Source organism: Microcaecilia unicolor, chromosome 1, assembly GCF_901765095.1.
Source record: "Microcaecilia unicolor chromosome 1, aMicUni1.1, whole genome shotgun sequence".
NCBI lineage: Eukaryota > Metazoa > Chordata > Amphibia > Gymnophiona > Siphonopidae > Microcaecilia > Microcaecilia unicolor.
In genome coordinates, this window is record NC_044031.1 from 262,938,243 (window position 1) to 262,956,793 (window position 18,551).

Here is an 18,551-nt window from a genome sequence, read left to right on the forward strand (position 1 = left end):
CCAAATACCGGATCCTTTGAAGAATGTATTGCTGAAATCAATGCAGGATGTCTGGAGGGTAATAGTGAATAAATTGGGGGGGCAACGCATGTGTATCGGACCAGCTGTCCTTGAGGGGCAATATAGCTTTTCAACCGGGGATAAATAATCCTACTTTTCAATTATGGGAACGGGGCATAGTTAGGCTGGAACATTTATTGTCGAAAGAGGGAGAGTGATAAACTTTGTACAACTCCAGGAAAGGGTGGGGGTTTCATGGGGTAATCGTTTTGCGTTTGCACAGATTAGACATTATATATCTGCCCTAGATCTGGTCTGCGAGTTCGGGATTTATTTCAAGATACCTCAGGTAAAATTATGTATCATACCTGATAATTTTCTTTCCATTAATCATAGCTGATCAATCCATAGACTGGTGGGTTGTGTCCATCTACCAGCAGGTGGAGATAGAGAGCAAACTTTTGCCTCCCTATATGTGGTCATGTGCTGCCAGAAACTCCTCAGTATGTCGATATCAAAGCTCCATCCGCAGGACTCAGCACTTAGAGAATTACACCCACAAAGGGACACTCTGCCCAGCTCACCACCGCCGAAACGGGGGAGGGGAATTAACCCAGCTCATCCCCACACAAGTGGGGGAGGGGAATCCGTCCAGCTCATCCCCGCGGAGCGGGGGAGGGACACCACACCCGCCGATGCGGGGGGGGATCTGGCTTATCCTGCAACCGCGGGAGGAGCTGACTGACCCTAACACCGCCGAAGCGGGAGGGGTACAAAGCTGCCCTACAGCCGCACGAAGCGGGAGGGAGTGCCGGCAGAATTTAAGTCTCAATCCAGCCCCGAAAAACGGAGGGGAGAGGAATGCAGCAGCTCACTGTAACACAAACTCGTCTCAACTCTTGAAGAATCCAAGTGAAAAAACTTGAACACGAAGTCCTCCTGAAGTAACTGAAGACTAAACTTGAACCTAAAATTCAACCAGAATATAAACAGTACAGATATCTGGGAGGGGCTATGGATTGATCAGCTATGATTAATGGAAAGAAAATTATCAGGTATGATACATAATTTTACCTTCCATATCATCAAGCTGATCAATCCATAGACTGGTGGGATGTACCGAAGCAGTACTCACCCAGGGCGGGACATTGAAATCCCTGACCTCAACACTGAAGCTCCAAACCGGGCCTCCGCCCGTGCCGCTACAGTCAAGCGGTAATGCTTGGAAAATGTATGGGCCGATGCCCAAGTTGCCGCCTTGCATATCTCTTCCAAGGAGACGGACCCGGCCTCTGCCATCGAGGCCGCCTGAGCTCTAGTGGAGTGAGCCTTCAGCTGGATAGGCGGCACCTTCCCTGCGGCCACATAAGCCGCTGCAATGGCTTCCTTGACCCATCTTGCCACTGTAGGCTTAGCAGCCTGCAGACCCTTACGAGGACCTGCAAACAGGACAAACAGATGATCCGATTTCCGGAAATCATTGGTCACTTCCAAGTATCTGATGATGACTCGTCTCACATCCAGATATTTAAGAGCAGAGTATTCCTCTGGGTAATCCTCCCTATGAAAGGAAGGGAGACAGAGCTGCTGATTCACATGGAAGCGAGAAACAATCTTGGGCAGGAAGGAAGGCACTGTGCGAATAGTCACTCCTGCCTCAGTGAACTGCAGAAAAGGCTCTCGACATGAGAGCGCCTGGAGCTCGGAAACTCTTCTGGCTGAAGTGATAGCCACCAAAAAGACTGCTTTCAACGTCAGGTCTTTCAGAGATGCCCTCGACAAGGATTCAAAAGGCGGCTTTGTAAGGCTCTTAGCACCAGATTGAGATTCCACGCAGTCACCACCGAGTGCAGAGGAGGGCGCAGGTGATTAACTCCCTTGAGAAAACGCACCACATCTGGCTGCGAAGCCAGGGAAGCACCCTTCAGGCGGCCCCTGAAGCAAGCCAGGGCCGCTACCTGGACTTTAAGGGAACTGAGCGACAGGCCTTTCTCCAGACCTTCTTGCAGGAACGCTAACACTGAAGAAATTGGAGCAGTGAAGGGAGAAAGTGAGCCTGCTTCACACCACGCTGCAAAGGTACGCCAAACTCTGGCGTAAGCAGTAGAAGTAGAGCGCTTCCTCGCTCTCAGCATAGTGGCGATGACCTTGTCTGAGAAGCCCTTCTTCCTCAGACGCTGCCGCTCAATAGCCAGGCCGTAAGACCAAAGGGGGAGGGATCCTCCATCACCACGGGACCCTGATGCAAGAGGCCCTGCTCCACTGGCAGCCGCAGAGGATCGTCGACTGAGAGCCTGATCAAGTCCGCATACCAGGGACGTCTGGGCCAATCCGGACCCACCAGGATTATCCGGCCTGGATGCTTTGCCACCCGGTCTAGCACCCTGCCCAGCATGGGCCAGGGTGGGAACACATAGAGAAGCTCTTGTGTCGGCCACTGTTGGAGAAGAGCATCTACTCCCAGGGATCGAGGGTCCCGTCCTCTGCTGAAAAAGCGCGGCACTTGGCAATTGGCCGATGACGCCATCAGATCTAGGCTCGGCTGGCCCCAGCACTTCGTGATGTCCAAGAACGCCTGAGCAGATAGCTGCCACTCTCCGGGCTCCAAGGTATGGCGACTGAGAAAGTCCGCCTTGACATTCATGACTCCGGCAATGTGGGCCGCTGACAGCTGTTCCAGGTTCGCTTCCGCCCACTGGCATAGACTCATAGCCTCCTTGGCTAGAGGGGTGCTCTTGGTACCTCCCTGGCGGTTGACATAGGCCACAGCCGTGGCATTGTCCGACAGGACCCGTACTGGCTTCAACGCCAGTACCGGGATGAACTCCAAAAGCGCCAACCGAATGGCTCTGAGTTCCAGGAGGTTGATAGACCACTTTGCCTCTGCAGGAGACCAGAGCCCCTGCGCTGTCCTTCCCAAGCAGTGGGCTCCCCAGCCCGACAAAGAGGCGTCCGTCGTGACAATAATCCACTCCGGGGTCACCAGAGGCATTCCCGCAGACAACTTGTCTGTCTGCATCCACCAGCTCAGCGCCTTGCGCACTGCTGGGTCCAAGGGAAGGCGCACAGCATAATCCTCCGACATCGGAGTCCAGCGCTGCAACAGAGAGTGTTGTAGTGGTCTCATATGAGCCCTGGCCCAGGGCACTACTTCCATCGTGGCCGTCATAGAGCCCAACAGCTGCACATAGTCCCAAGCCCGAAGAGGAGAGGCTACTAGGAACTGGTCCACCTGAGCCTGAAGTTTGACAATCCGATTGTCTGGCAGGAACACTCTGCCCACTTGGGTGTCGAATCGAACTCCCAGATACTCCAGGGACTGAGTCGGGCGCAGCTGGCTTTTCTCCCAGTTGATGATCCACCCCAGGGAGCTCAAAAGAGCAACCACCCGGTTCACAGCTTTGCCGCACTCTGCATAAGAGGGGGCTCGGATCAACCAGTCGTCCAGATAAGGATGGACTTGCACTCCTTCCTTCCTCAGGAAGGCCGCGATGACCACCATTACTTTGGAGAAGGTCCGCAGAGCAGTAGCCAACCCGAACGGGAGGGCTCTGAACTGGAAGTGTCGGCCCAGGACTGCAAAACGCAGGAAGCGTTGATGAGGAGGCCAGATGGGAATATGCAAGTACGCTTCCTTGATGTCCAAGGATGCCAGGTACTCCCCTGCCTTCACTGCCGCTATAACAGAGCGGAGAGTCTCCATGCGAAAGTGCCGAACTTTCAAGGCCCGATTGACCCCTTTGAGGTCGAGGATAGGCCGTACAGAACCTCCTTTCTTTGGTACCACAAAGTAAATGGAGTAACGTCCCTTGCCAAGCTGATTTTCTGGCACCGGAACGACCGCACCCAGGCGGATCAGATTGTCCAAGGTCTGCTGCACTGCCACAGCTTTGACCGGAGACTTGCAGGGAGAGAGTACAAACCCGTCTCTTAAGGGTCGGCAGAACTCTAGCTTGTAGCCGTCTTTGATGACTTCCAGCACCCAAGCGTCTGAAGTTATTGTGGTCCACTCGCCCAGAAACGAGGACAGCCATCCTCCAATCTGCACTGGGGTGTGGACCAAGGCCCCGTCATTGGGTACGAGACCCTGGGGGAGGACCGGAGGGAGGACCGGAGGGAGCACCTCCGGGACGGCGGTCTCTGCGAAAGGAATGCTGCTTGGGGGAGAAGTTCCTCCTGAAGGAAGAGGAGGCAGAAGAGCCCGACCTGCCCGGGCGGTACCGACGGGCTTCCTGAAACCGTCCTCTGGAGGTACCGGGACGAGTACTAGCCCGAGCCCTGACCTCTGGTAACTTCTTGCCCTTAGACGTGCCGAGATCGGTCACGATTTTGTCCAGCTCGACCCCAAAGAGCAGCTTGCCTTTAAAAGGCAATTTCGCTAGGCGGGATTTAGAGGCGTGGTCAGCAGACCAATGCTTCAGCCAAAGCCACCGCCGCGCAGAGATTGTCTGAGCCATGCCTTTAGCTGAGGCCCTCAAGACATCATACAGCAAGTCTGCCAAATAGGCCAAGCCCGATTCCAGGGCCGGCCAATCAGCCCTCAAGGAATGATCCGAGGGGGAAGCCCGCTGCACCAAAGTCAGGCACGCCCTGGCCACATAGGAGCCGCAAACTGAGGCCTGCAAACTTAAAGCAGCCGCCTCAAAGGACGCCTCCAATCTTCTGTCTTGGGCGTCCTTTAGGGCTGTGCCACCTTCCACCGGCAACGCCGTTTTCTTAGTCACCGCAGTGATTAAAGAATCCACGGTAGGCCACAGAAAGGCCTCACGTTCACTTTCAGGCAAAGGATAGAGGCGGGACATAGCCCTAGCCACTTTAAGGCTCGCTTCCGGGACATCCCATTGAGCCGAAATTAAGGTGTGCATGGCATCATGCACGTGGAAGGTTCTAGGCGGGCGCTTCGTCCCCAGCATAATGGCAGAGCCAACAGGGGCTGAGGGAGAGACGTCCTCCGGAGAGGAAATCTTCAAAATGCCCATGGCCTGCACTAACAGGTTGGGCAAATCCTCTGAGCTAAAGAGCCGCGCTGCAGAGGGGTCATCCGCTCCATCCGAGCGGGGATCCGTCTCCTCCAAGGAATCCGCAAAGGACCGTTGGGAGAACTCAGATATGCTGCCCTCATCTACATCGGAGGAGACAAAGTCCTCCAAGGCCTGGGAATCAACCCGAGGGCGTTTACCTCCGGGGGCCTCAACCTCTTTACCAGACGAGGGAGCAGGGGCAGCGTTTTGCATAAGGAAGGCCTGATGCAGCAGCAAAACAAACTCGGGGGAGAAACCCCCCAGACTGTGCACTTCCGCAGCCTGGGCTACAGCCCTAGACGCACCCTCAACTGGCGCTCGCAAGAGCGGGGGAGAGACATGCTGCGCATCCAAGATGGCGTCCGGCGCGACACTCCGTGAAGGAGCCGCGCGGGAAGAACAGCACTTAACTTTAGCCGCTTCTGTGCCGTCGCCCAAATTAAGGGCGTTCATGGCATCAATGTCTCCCACCTCAAGGGCGGCCCAAGAAGAAGCCGTCCGAGCCGCGTGGCCGACCAATATGGCGGAGGCGAGCCGCGGGGGATGGGCGTTTATGGCGGGAAAAACCGCCACACCGGAGGAAGGACCGGGACACTCATCGGTCACGAAACTGTCACCCAACAAGGGCGAATCAGACTTTAAGCACCCCGCATCCCCTCTGGAAGCGCACACGCGATCCGGGGAGCGACTCTTTGCGCCCTCGCCCTCCGACGCCATGGGCCACGTGGAGACCAATCGGGGAACCCCCTGCCCGCTATAAAAGGTAAAAATTACCTGGTGTCCCAGTGAGTAGCTGCAATAAACGTTTAAATAAACGTCGAAATAAACGCCTTTAAGGACGTTCAAAATTTTTTTTTTTTTTTTTTAAACGGAGCCAGCGGGAGGGGGGAGAAAAGGAGGGACCTGGCGCCACCAGGTTTGCACTTGCTCAAGAAGAGCCCTCAACCCCAGGCACTCAACAAAACCTAAAAATTAGGCTTGGAGGCCTAGCCAGAGCTGCTGCTGTGTGTGACCACCACCTGCTGAGATAGAGAACATACTGGGGAGTTTCCGGCAGCACATGACCACATATAGGGAGGCAAAAGTTTGCTCTCTATCTCCACCTGCTGGTAGATGGACACAACCCACCAGTCTATGGATTGATCAGCTTGATGATATGGAAGGACCTTTTAAAGGGAGACCCAGAGAGGGACTTTTCTTATTTGAAAGCCAAATGGGCGGAGGAGCTAGGGGTGGCTGTAGGGACCTGGGATGTTGCTGCCACAATCAGAATTATTCCTGCGTTGACTAAAGATGCAAGACTAAGGGAATGTCGGTATAGGGTAGTGCTTATGGCATACATGGCTGGGGCACAACTGGTGAAGATGGGGGGGGGGGGGGGGGTAAGGTGAGAATATAAATTTTCCAAATGTACACAGTCCATTCATACTATTGCACATGCTTTTTGGGTATGCCCGAAAGTTACACTCTTGTGGGAGCAAATTAAAAGATGAGGCGGCTTTTAGCTCAAGACATAGGTGGATCAGTGAAAGATTCTTCTAAACGTTCCAAAGGCCTTTATTAATATGAATAGATTTGCTGTTCTCCTGTGTCGTAAGTTGGCCCTTGTAGCAACAAAAGTCATGTTACAATATTGGACAGTATCAGACATGCCAGTTAATTGGCATTGGAGGAAACATTCATTTAATGGCATCCTGGGAAGCGAGAGATGCAAGAGGTGCAAGTCCTTTTTGGCGATTTGGAACACTTACCGCCAGATTTTGAGTCCCCGGGGCTGAAGTCTTCTGCTTAATATGAGATAGGTGTTTGTGGTATGTCATTCTTGCTCCAGGAATGTCGAGAGCTGAATCTTGATAGCTTCTGAAGGGGTGGGGATCTGAGTTGATGGCTGGGCCAATGTTGAATGTATTTGTGTGGGTAAGATACTTGTTTTCTGAACGCTGTCAGTAGGAGGAAGGGGGTAGATTGGGTGAGGGGAGGGAATCAAAAAATAGGAAAAACATTGATGAAGGTTGGGCTGCTTTCCATTTTTCCATTGTGTACAGTCAGCAATTTAATATTGTTGTGTTTGATATGTTGAATCTTCAATAAAGACATTGAAATATAATTGAAGAGAGAGATGTGGTAGAGATGTTAGTCCACTTTTAAAATCAATAGAAATAGAATAAAATAAAACATAGAAAAGAAAATAAGATGATACCTTTATTGGACTAACTAAATACATTTTTTTTTATTAGCTTTCAAAGGTAGCCCTTCTTCACCAGATCAGAAATAAGCAAATTTTGATAAGTAACAGCATATATAAGTGAAACAGCAAAGTATTTCAGTGACAGTCTGAAGGGATGAGGGTGGGGTGGGCTAGGTGAGAAACAGAGAGGGCTGAAAGGATGAGGGACAGGGAGATATGCATGGGGATCAGAGGGTGACAAAGCAGTGAAATTTCATGGTTTATAATGGGCTAGAAAACCCAGATCTTTAAGTCCTGTCTGGTGGGTGTTTAAAACAATACAGGAACGTAAGATCTTTGAAGTCAAAATGATTATTTTAAGTTTCAGTATTCTTACCATAAAATCATTGGTACAGTGCTCGGTGGGACAGCACTTTACAAAGCCAGAGGTAACATCCTGGTTGGCACTGGCATTTTTCATGTGATTGTCTATGTAAATTAAATCTCTTCTTCAGCATCGGGCTTGTTTCTCCAATCTAGCACCCTTCGTCACTTTTTTTTTTTTTTTTTTTTTTTTTTACATTGGATGACATACTACACTGGAAGATGAGCATGTGAAGGATTCCTTTATGTTGAATATTTTATGAACGATTGTGGGGTCTTGTGAAATGTTTTGGCATAGTTTGTAGCTGGATACATTGCAAGGATGTGTACCATTCACTTCTTTGGAAGAGATTTAATTTACACAGACATTACTTGAAAAATGCCAGTAACACCCCTCCTGTCACTGAAATATGCTGTTATTTATCAAAATTTGCTTATTTCTGATCTGACGAAGAAGGGCTACCTTCAAAAGTTAATCAAAAAATGTATTAAGTTAGTCCAATAAAAAAAGGTCTTATTTTCTTTTCTCTGTTTTATTTTATTCTATTTCTATTGATTACCTCTATTAATTGGAATGCGATCCCTTGGTCTGATCATTTTCCATTGAATGCCATATTACACGTTTATCTGTCTAGATTTCTTTGTTTCATCAGTACTCAGCTTTGGAACTCTTTGCCGAAAACCATAAAAACCATCACCAACCATCTAACTTTCAGGAAATCACTAAAGACCATGTTATTCGGAAATGCTTACCCCACGGCCTCAGCATGTGTCTCCACTGTTGGATGCGCATCGATCTAGAGACATTTTGGACACACTCCCCTTCCCTCCTGGTTTCCCTACTCCTTCCGTCAATTCCTACTCTTCCCCATTATCTCTTGTAGATTTTCCTGCTGTATTAGCTTCATTTTACTGCATTGGCGCTTGCCTCTGTGGTGCGCTGTAAGCCACATTGAGCCTGACACTGTTGGGGTACAAATAAGATAAAAATAAATAAAACAAAAAAAAAAAGTCTAAATGGATTTATTCTAGAGATAAGTGATAACTTTTTGGTCAGAAATGACTCAGTTGGTGCCTTTGGAGTTGATTGATCCTATTACTATGAAATCTTACTAGGATTCAGTGCCCATGTTAGTTTTAGATAAGATTAGTGACAAAATACAGTAGCCGATGTGTAGAGAGGGTATGGCACAAGAGCAGAAATCCAGATAAATTACAATGGAATGTATAACAAACTTTATAAGCTGAAAACTGCTGGGGTGAGACAGGCCTACTATGCTTGGTTCTAGGTCAGTAAACACAAGGAAACTGTTTAGTTTAGTGAAGGAATTGGTTTCTCCTCCTTGATAGTTCTTGTCAACTTTTACAACCCAGGGGCGTATCTGAACTGCGGCGGTAGGGGGGGCCAGGGCCAGAGAGGGGGGGCACATTATAGCCCCCCCCCCCCCGCCGCCGCCATTGCCGATCCCCCTCCCCCCAGCCGCTGCCATTGCTAACCCTCCCCCTCCGTTGCTCGCCTACCTTCGCTGGCGGGGGACCCCAACCCCCGCCAGCCGAGGTCCGCGTCCTCCTGCCGCTGCCGGCTGCCTTTGGTCCTTTCATTCTTCCATTGAAGCTGGCGCCGACGAAAAAGTTTCTTTTGAATCTGACGTCGCTGCACGTTGCACGTTGTACGTGCAGGACGTCAGACTCAGAAACAATTTCTGAGTCTGACGTCCTGCACGTACAACGTGCAGCGACGTCAGACTCAAAAGAAACTTTCGTCGGCGCCAGCTTCAATGGAAGAATTAAAGGACCAAAGGCAGCCGGCAGCGGCAGGAGGACGCGGACCTCGGCTGGCGGGGGTTGGGGTCCCCCGCCAGCGAAGGTAGGCGAGCAACGGAGGGGGAGGGTTGGCAGCGGTAGGGGGGTCCAGGGCGAAATCTGCGGGGGCCCAGGCCCCTGAGGCCCCACGCAGATACGCCCCTGTTACAACCTACCGCAAAACTTGCTGATTTTTTTCTCTACTAAGGTTATTCATGCTGATTTGGATAAGGATAAATCTTTATCCTGTACTAAGTCTTTGAATACAACTTATTCTGTCTTTAAAAATGATGTTACTATGGCTCAATTGTGGGATACCTTTTCCTCTATTTCTGAAAAATAAGTTAATTCTTTGGTCAGACATTTTCATTGTATATTGAATAACTGTCCTGCTCATTTATTTTTATATCATTAACTTTAATTGGATAATTTTAGCTGTGAATGATTTGTTGCAGTTGGGCTGCCTGCTGAGATGGGTCAAATATTTCTGACCCCTATACCTAAAAGCAACAGGTTTAAATTTGTCACTATCCACCTGTTTTCATTCAGTAGCTTTCCCTATATCTACTCCCCAGGAATAGGTATGAGGAAAACCACTGCTTATCTTAATAATAATCTTTTCCAGGAATATGTGTAAATGTTTTTTAAACCCAGCTGCTTTTAACATATCCTGCAGCATTTGATGCTGTGGATCATGATCTGCTGCTAGAGAGATTAAGATGCACCTTTTCAAAGCACATAGACTCACAAAGTTGCATAGTAACATATGCATCTTTGTAAGTCTATGTGCTTTGAAAATTAGCCTCTATGTGAGATCAACCTAACAGATTTAATTTTCAATTGGTTTCAAGATTTTCCAGTTAATCGAAGCTATGGCGTTTCAATTTTCTTCTCACAGTTTTGGTCTCCTGGCTGTGGAGTAGTGCAGGGTTCTCCACCATCCCCTTTACTTCCATTTATGTCAACTTTGGGCTCTATTCAGTTAAATTCGGATGAGCTTCCACTTGTATGCCGATGATATCCTGATGTTAAATGACAGTATTTAATGATTTTGGTGACACTATTAGTAGATCATCATCCTGTATTGACAGGATTAATGTGCTTAACACCATTCTGTTGCCTCCGGGCAAGTCTATTTCTGTCAAGGATGGGTCCAGAGTTTTGGGCATTTTTTTTATCTTTGAATTTTGAGTCTCAAAATTAACCATTTGTGACAAAACCTTTTATAAATTGAGACAATTATGTTTGGTAATATCTTATTTTGATCAGTCATCTTTTGCCTTATTGGTTCAGATGTTGATTCTCTCTCACTTAGGTTAAATGTAAATATATATATTTTTGTTACATTTGTACCCCGCGCTTTCCCACTAATGGCAGGCTCAATGCGGCATACATGGGGCAATGAAGGGTTAAGTGACTTGCCCAGAGTCACAAGGAGCTGCCTGTGCCTGAAGTGGGAATCAAACTCAGTTCCTCAGGACCAAAGTCCACCACCCTAACCACTAGGCCACTTTACTTGTGTGTCTTCAAAGTTGCTTAATAAAGGTTCAACTGATTTAGAATACTTCTGCCTGGTTGATTTATAGGATCAAGAAATTTGGAAGACACAGCCAGGTGTTTGGTGGAATGGTTCGAGTCTTCCACTTTCATGGTCTAGAAAGACCAGCCTAGTTCAAGTGACTGTTCTTGAGGTGGCTCTATATGTTACATGTGTTGCAGCTATGTCTCTTAAAAACAAATATTAGACAACTTAAAATTTAATCCTTTTGTTGGAATGGCAAGAAGTCAAAACTGCAATTTCAATATCTTTGTAGTAGCCAGAAAGGAGGCGGCATAAATAATTTTTTGTTACAGGCCCACTTGGATCTTTACCAACATACCTTCAAAAGAGTGTTATTACATCTTTGCAGAATGCTTGGATTAAGTTAGCAAGGTGCTGAGGCTTGGATCCACAGGTAACCAATCAATTGCCTATAAGGATAATGCATTGTTTCCCCATGGTTTGCATGATAAGGTTTTTGCTAACTGGTGGGATCGCAGGGTAGCTTTAATGGAACATGTGTTAACAGAGAAACCATGTTAAATCTAGCAGATGTAAAAAAAATCAAGTGCAATCCTGTTGGAAGTGATTTTTACGCCTATGGTCAATTCAGACATTACATTAATCTCACTGCCCTGAACACCCATTTTGGTGCTCAGATGCATAAATTTTTTATTTAATACAAGAAAAAAAGGCATCAGTCTCTGAACTTTGCCATAGTTTACAAGTATCCACTTAAAGATTGATAATTTACAGACTTGCTGGTGTTCAGAACTAGGGCTACCTCATGAAGCATTTGATTTTTACCAACTGAACAGGATTCTGACAGTCAGTGTGTACATATTTAACAGAATGTCAATTCCAAAAACTCTGTTACGCTTATTTCACACAGGAACAGGCTTATTTAACGGCAAAGCAGAAAGCTAGGATTGGGAGCCTTTTGTACAGTGTCTTTCTCCTAAGGCACAGAGTCTTCTGCTTAATAATTTAACCTTGTAACTTTATTTGGGGTAGTCTGTGTTTTGACTCATTGGTTCTAATAGGTCCAGCTTTGGAAGATTGTACCTGGGAGAGGGAGGGGTACAAATTAAAAACTTTGTTGCAACTGAAGGATTAGATGACATTGTTGGGGGGGGGGGGGGGGGGAGACAAGGTTAAAAAAAATTGACTGACGGCTGGTATAGTCAACTTCTTTATTATGTAATTTTTGATTGTTGCCTTGTTTATATCTGCTCATACTTGTTACTATTGTTGTCATCAATAAAAAATTATTGATTTAAAGTGTGGCAAGGCGATTGGTTCTTTTTATCATGCTCTTTGGTCTTGCACAGGGGTTCAACAATTTTGTAATAAGGCACTCCAACCAGTCAGGATATTCATAATGGAACAGTCACAAGAGATTTGTATGCAGGGGAGGCAGTGCATGAAAATCTCTCATGAATATTCATTGTGGATATCCTGAAAGCCTGACTGGCTGGGGTGCCTCCAAGGCCAAGTTTAGGAACCACTGGAGTAAGGCATTACATTAGGAAAGCCTGTTGGGGAAAAGCCTCACTGTTGCTGGCAGGATGGCATATAGGTAAGTTTACTTAGGAGTGCAGGGCAGTGGCAATTGCTTGTTCTGCCGAAAGGCTGGGCTACTGGCAAAAAATACAATACTGAGTGCCTGGACTTTTGTTTCAACATTTTTGACAATCCAATATTAACACTTCACAAATAGAACACCAGAAAACACACTCACGTGTGAAAGCAGAATACACATAATAGTAGGCAAGAGTACCATTTGTCATCAAATTATTAAATTGTTTATCCTCCCCCATCCTATAAGTTTATTAAACATCTGATTCCAATTCAAACCCCCACTTTGCTACCCACTACCCTTAAATCACAATATCCCTACCTCCCCCTATTATAGCTGTTCAACAATACAACAAAAAACCCCCTACAGCTATTAAATACAAACCCCATAAGTTGCATGAGCCCCAACACAATCCTAGACCCCCACTCCCTATCTGCGCATTAACAATTCCCTGGGAAGAAAAAAGTGATTACAGGTCATTGAGGCTGCGCCCATGAGGATTTAAGTTGTCCAAATAAGGATTCCATATAAGCAAGAATGTCTTCAACATTTAAGCATACCCTTCGCCTCCCAAGAGACCAAAAGATGTACCTGGTTCCTCCAGTGCCAAAAGGTCGGAGGGTCTGGAGAAAGCCAGTATTGTAGGAAAACTTTCCGTGCCACCAAACAACTTGCGGCTCAATAGAGTCGTGGCACCGGGTAAGGGTCAAAAAGCTCCAGGGACAACTAGCAAAAATTGTTCTACTGATCCCTGGACTCAATCTTGACAAAAATCTCCTAATCTGTTCCCAGAAGTTCCAAACCCTGGGGCACACCCAAAAATCATGGTGTAGTGTGGCACAGATGCCTACACTTCAAGCAGGAAGAATTTGAGTATCTGGACTTTAAAGGACCCATCCAAATTTTTGAGCTGGCGGAACAGGCTACACTGTTTTGTAGTACTGCAGCAGAAACAAGCCAAATTATCCCTGAAGAAGAAAACATTTGTGTACCTGGGATGGATATATTCAATCATTACCTTCCAGGGCCCACAGTTTCAATTTTAACTTCTCTAACATTTATCTAGATGAGTAACTTTCTGAGATGCCTAGTAAAGCTGCAGTTATTTGTTTTGGATAAGAGTGGGGGGAGAGAGAGGACACAGTTATGTTTGATTACTTTTTAGGGGAAAGGAATATAAGAACCCAATCCTCTCCATATCTTCTTCATTTGGGGATATCCCATTTCTCTCTTTTTTCCTGAAGAAGTTCTTGAGTTTTGTTTAAGAAACATCATCTATTGGTACATCTTTTGTGAAGATGTAGGGTTGGAAGGGTAGTTGCTGGGGGGGGGGGGGGGGGGGGAGCGCAAAAAATCAGTGAACAGAAAGTCTATCACTTTTGCTGATTTACTTATGTCTATGTTCAAGAGTTACTCTTGTATGGTTAGCTCAATTACTCAGTATGTTCATTTATTTTGGTTCTAAAACAGTTTTATACAAAAAAAAAAAAAATGATGAGGGAGGGGAGTTTGGGCTGGGATAGATATAAAAACACTGAATTCCTCCAGTGTTTACTTTAATGTATCCTGTGTGTTCAATAAAAAAATGTTTAAACTCAGAAAGACTCCCAGGGCTACAAACAGGACAACTGCCCTGGACCCCCCCCCCCCCCCCCGATACAGGGGGGGGGGGGGGCGCTCAAGTTCACTTGAAGATGAAAAGTTAAAACCTGCAAATGGGTTTGGGGCCCCGGCATGTTTTTAATGTCAGCCCTGAAACTCCCATTGTGACAGTAGGTCTCGGCAGACTGTCTTCCAGAACCTGTTTAAGGACTAGAACCCAACTTCATCCCTCATAGCCCCGGTTTCACTGCATTTCCGGGCTGCTCTCCAAAAAAGGATTATACATAAAGATGGATAATTGCCATCAAAAATGTCTTCACATCTGCCTGTTGCAGTGTCTTTTGTAATTATTTCCCTTTTTCTGCCGAGGGCAGGCTGTAGCTAGGGTGACCAATGAGTGCTTGCTATACTGTTTGTCCTCTAAGAAAACCAAGTAGCTTAACTGTAGTAGATGTTCTCCACAGAAAGCAGGATAAAGTTCACACATACCTACCCCTCCTGCGCCAGGAATTGTGTTCTGAGCTTGAAATATGAAAGTCAGACCCACATGCTAATGGCTGGCAGGCAAGGACATATATGAAAGACTTCTCAAAAGCTTCTCGATGTATCTAAGCTAGAGCAGCTTTTCCACACTGGGTTTTGTTGGTGATGTTACCCAGTGAGGGTTTTTCTGCTGTCCATGGAGAACAACTGCTACAAGTAAGTTATTTGGTTTCCTCAGTGGACAAGTAACTTCTGAAAATCTAATTGCTTCTTAACCCCCCCCCCCCCCCACAAAAAAAAAAAAGCCAAACCACTTACCATCTCTGTCTTCATCATGCACATTTATATACAAATACTCCATTCCTCTTCCTTTTTTATAATCTTCTATTCCTTGAAGTTTGAGTATTAAGCTAGTTTTACCTGATCCATCTTCCCCTACAAATAGAAAGTGGGAACAGCAAAATTAGTGTACATGCATATACCTCTATTTACAAATATAAGGCGCTTTAGTTCACTTTGCATTTACAAGGATCCAAATGCAAGTTGAGATGGGGAAAGGAAGCAGAATGCAACTCAGAATTTTCCAACCTTTATACACGTGTACATGTGCCTCTGACCTACAGGAGAACTCTGAATGCCGCTGTTCCTAAAACTATCATTCTTGGAGAAGACTATCTGAATGCCAGGGTCCAATCTAGCCCTTTCTCCTGGTTTTCCCCCATGCCAATTTTGGTCTTGCACCTTTATACTTTAGAAGAGTTATTCTGCCCCCATGCAGACAATCTCAACCCCTTATGTATACTTTATTTCTAACATTCGGCAGGTGGCAAGTGCCATTCCAGTTCATCAAATTGGTTCTGAGGTAGCCCAAACACCTGCCCAATTTGATAGGATAGGGTACTCTACTGTTTTCTGATCCTTCTCACCATGTCTCCCCATATTCCCTAAGCATGGGAGATAAACATGTTATCTGCCACCTTCGTCTCCAGCTGCAGGAGGGCCCATAAGACTGGTACCAGGCCTGTACTCATTCAACTCAACTCTGGAGAACAGGAGGAAAACAGAATTTATGAGTGAATAATATCTTCCGTAATGAGATCATGAAAGGGGGGGGGGAATACATGATATTTAGAGGGAATGACCACCGACATAAAGGGAAAAAGAACGAGTGCCATGTGAGTAGTTAATAAAAGAGGGAAGTATCTTAAGAGAAAACTAAAGGGGTAGAGAGAAGGAGAAAGTGGGATAAAAGTTTGTAGAAAGAGAATGGGGCAGTGGACCTAAACAGGAGACAAGGAAGAGTTGGGGGTTAGAGAATGTGGGAGAAAAGGAGAACATAAATGCCATAATGGCTCAGACCAGACATATCTAGCCCAGCATTCTGTTTCCAAAAGTGGCTAATCCAGGTCAGAGTGCCTGACAGGTTCGTGTAGGGAACTTGGAGGGGGGGGCTCAGGAACCTTAATGTTTATACGTTCAGAGCACCCCTATGAATAATGAATCAAGGGTTACCTGTAAGATTTTATTTCATCCCTCCCTAATTATTTTGTGTGCCATTTTCAATCCTTGTTAACTAGATCAGGCTGCAGGGTGGCCTTTTGAAAAGGACATTTTTCGGAAAAACATTTGAAAAATAGCAAGCTTAAAACATCTATATCCCTAATCACTGAACAATTTTGCATAGTCCCTTTCTACTGACCCTATAGTACACAAAACTTCAAAAAAGGGAAATTAAGTTGCCCAAATTTATCCCTCCAAACTTTTATAACTTCTGTTATTCGTAACACCACTTTGTAACTCATATTATAACACCACTTTTGGTACCTTTTCGCTCAGTGGGTCGCATAATATTTAAGTTAGTTACAAATACATTTTGTTGCACTAACTTCAGAGCTATGCTCCCCCTTCCAGTCAACGAAATGCATAACCAGCGACAATCTATTTTAAATAGCCTATTTTCTGATCTGACTGTGACCTCATTATGTTGTCCTCTCTGCTGCATCCCTCTATCTCCAACTTATCTTCTCTCCTGTCCTTGTATTTAACTTGTATATTATAAACCGCTTTGTGTATAACTAAGTGGACTATCAAACTTGTAATAAACTTGATCTTCACGAACAAATGTTGAAAGCCCCCTATGAAAAAAAAAACAAAATATAACAGTACCAAAACCCGACATCTCTCCAACTGATGAATAAACAGGGCATCACACTCCTACATAAAGACCCAAACAGTACATATGGGGTATTGTACTGCAAAAAAATGGAAACTGCAAAAAAAAAAAAAAAAAAAAAAAGATTTGACATGCTAGTGTAACACTAATTATTTCTTCATATAAGATGACTGTTCAGGATAAGGAAAAAAACAGGCAAATATATAATAGAACACACAAAAAGTCTAAATAGAAACAAATTTTCTTATTAAAATAAAAATGCTATCTAAATAATTTGAATAAACCTTAACCCTTCATAGCTCCAGGTACAAAAACTTAGACCGTGAGCCATTTAGGGACAGAAAAAGTACCTGCATATAATATGTACAGCGCTGCATACATCTTGTAGCACTATTGAAATGATTAATAGTTGAATAAACTTTTTAAAGATCAGGCTGAGGTCAGACATGCCTTGTGGGTATTTCTTATGCTTTCAAACCACGATTCTCACTAATTAGACCTGTATCAAGTTTTCAGACAGTATAATTTAACTGCAAGAATGCAGTGGTGAAATTAACAAAAAAGGCCAGTACTGATACAAATGATTCAGAGACGCCAAGTTATCTAGTTCCAGGCTGGAGATTTTGGGACAGTCCTGGTGTTGAACTTGCATCTCAAAGCAGTGTGGAATTAGTACTGCCTGATCCTGCCCATTTAAATCCCTAATACATCAGGATGGGATGGTCAGAAATCCAGGACAGTTCTAAAATCTCCAGCCTTGAACCAAGTAGTTTGCATCTCTAAATAACTACTCAGACATGAACATGCCACAGAAGCAGCCGAAAACACCCAGAAAAATAGAGAATAAAACCAGAAAAAAAAGACTCAACAGCCTACTATGCAGACAAGACAGAGCATTTCAGTCTTTATCTGCCGTCATCTCCTATGCTAATAAGAAAAACAAACAAACATTCACACTGACACATCATGCACACGTGCACAATGCAAAGTGTGCATCCAGTATGCACACATTATTCCTAGCTTCTAGTGTATGTTTTCCTTATACCCCATCTTCACAAGCAAAATATTTAGCAAAACTAGGCGCCCGGGTCCCTCTCGAACTCACCCAGCAGCAGCACGCTCTTCCCCGGTGGGAGCTTAGAGCGCGAGCGTGTGGACACCTCACTCAGGATGGAGGACCTGAAAGAGAGGATACGAGACAGGCATTGGAGCTGTGCTGGCCAGGGAAGGTCAAGTATCTGAAATGACGTGCACGTTCCCTTCAGATTATTTTATTGTCATTCAACTCGCTGCCAACGGAGCTCGCTCGCGCTCACCGGGACCGGTATCGGGAGTGGGGGGGGGAGAGGGAGGCAAGGAGGAAGGAGAATGAATAAAGGATGGAAGAGGAAATCTTCTCGACGATATCTACCATAGGTTTTGACCATCCTCGTCCACCTCGTTGCGAGCGGTGGGATTGGCTGAATATTGCGGTCTAGCAGCCAAGGCCGGTAAGGAACCAGCCCCTCTGCCTACCCTTAACGCCATTCCTCCTCGCGCCGGCGCCTGCCCGCTCTTAAGTGGACAGCAAAAGGGGAGGAGCTTTTATATCAGCTCTGAAGACGGCAGCATTAGCAAGCGTGCCGCTTAGGTGAGTCAAGGAGGTTGAAGAAAACAGGAGTCAGGATGACGACATAAAGTTGAAGCCAATTTGGTTTGTCTATATTTTCCTTTCCACGGCGCAGCCGTCATCTAGTACACTCAAAACAAAGCAAGCAAACCTATGACCTGCTGCATCCTCGTTGTCGTTCTTTATTGTT

The 18,551-nt window shown here is 46.0% G+C and overlaps 1 protein-coding gene across 1 annotated transcript in view; it reads right to left on the minus strand.

Annotated features, from left to right (window-relative positions):
• The window catches only part of DYNC1LI1 (dynein cytoplasmic 1 light intermediate chain 1), a 131,755-nt gene extending 113,461 nt beyond the window's left edge, over window positions 1–18,294 (minus strand). Inside the window, 4 exon segments of the mRNA XM_030206057.1 lie at window positions 14,488–14,496; window positions 14,894–15,014; window positions 17,858–17,931; window positions 18,164–18,294. Coding sequence (XP_030061917.1) covers window positions 14,488–14,496; window positions 14,894–15,014; window positions 17,858–17,931; window positions 18,164–18,279 — 320 coding nt within the window. The 5' untranslated portion in view covers window positions 18,280–18,294.
• Window positions 18,295–18,551: the final 257 nt, after the last annotated feature.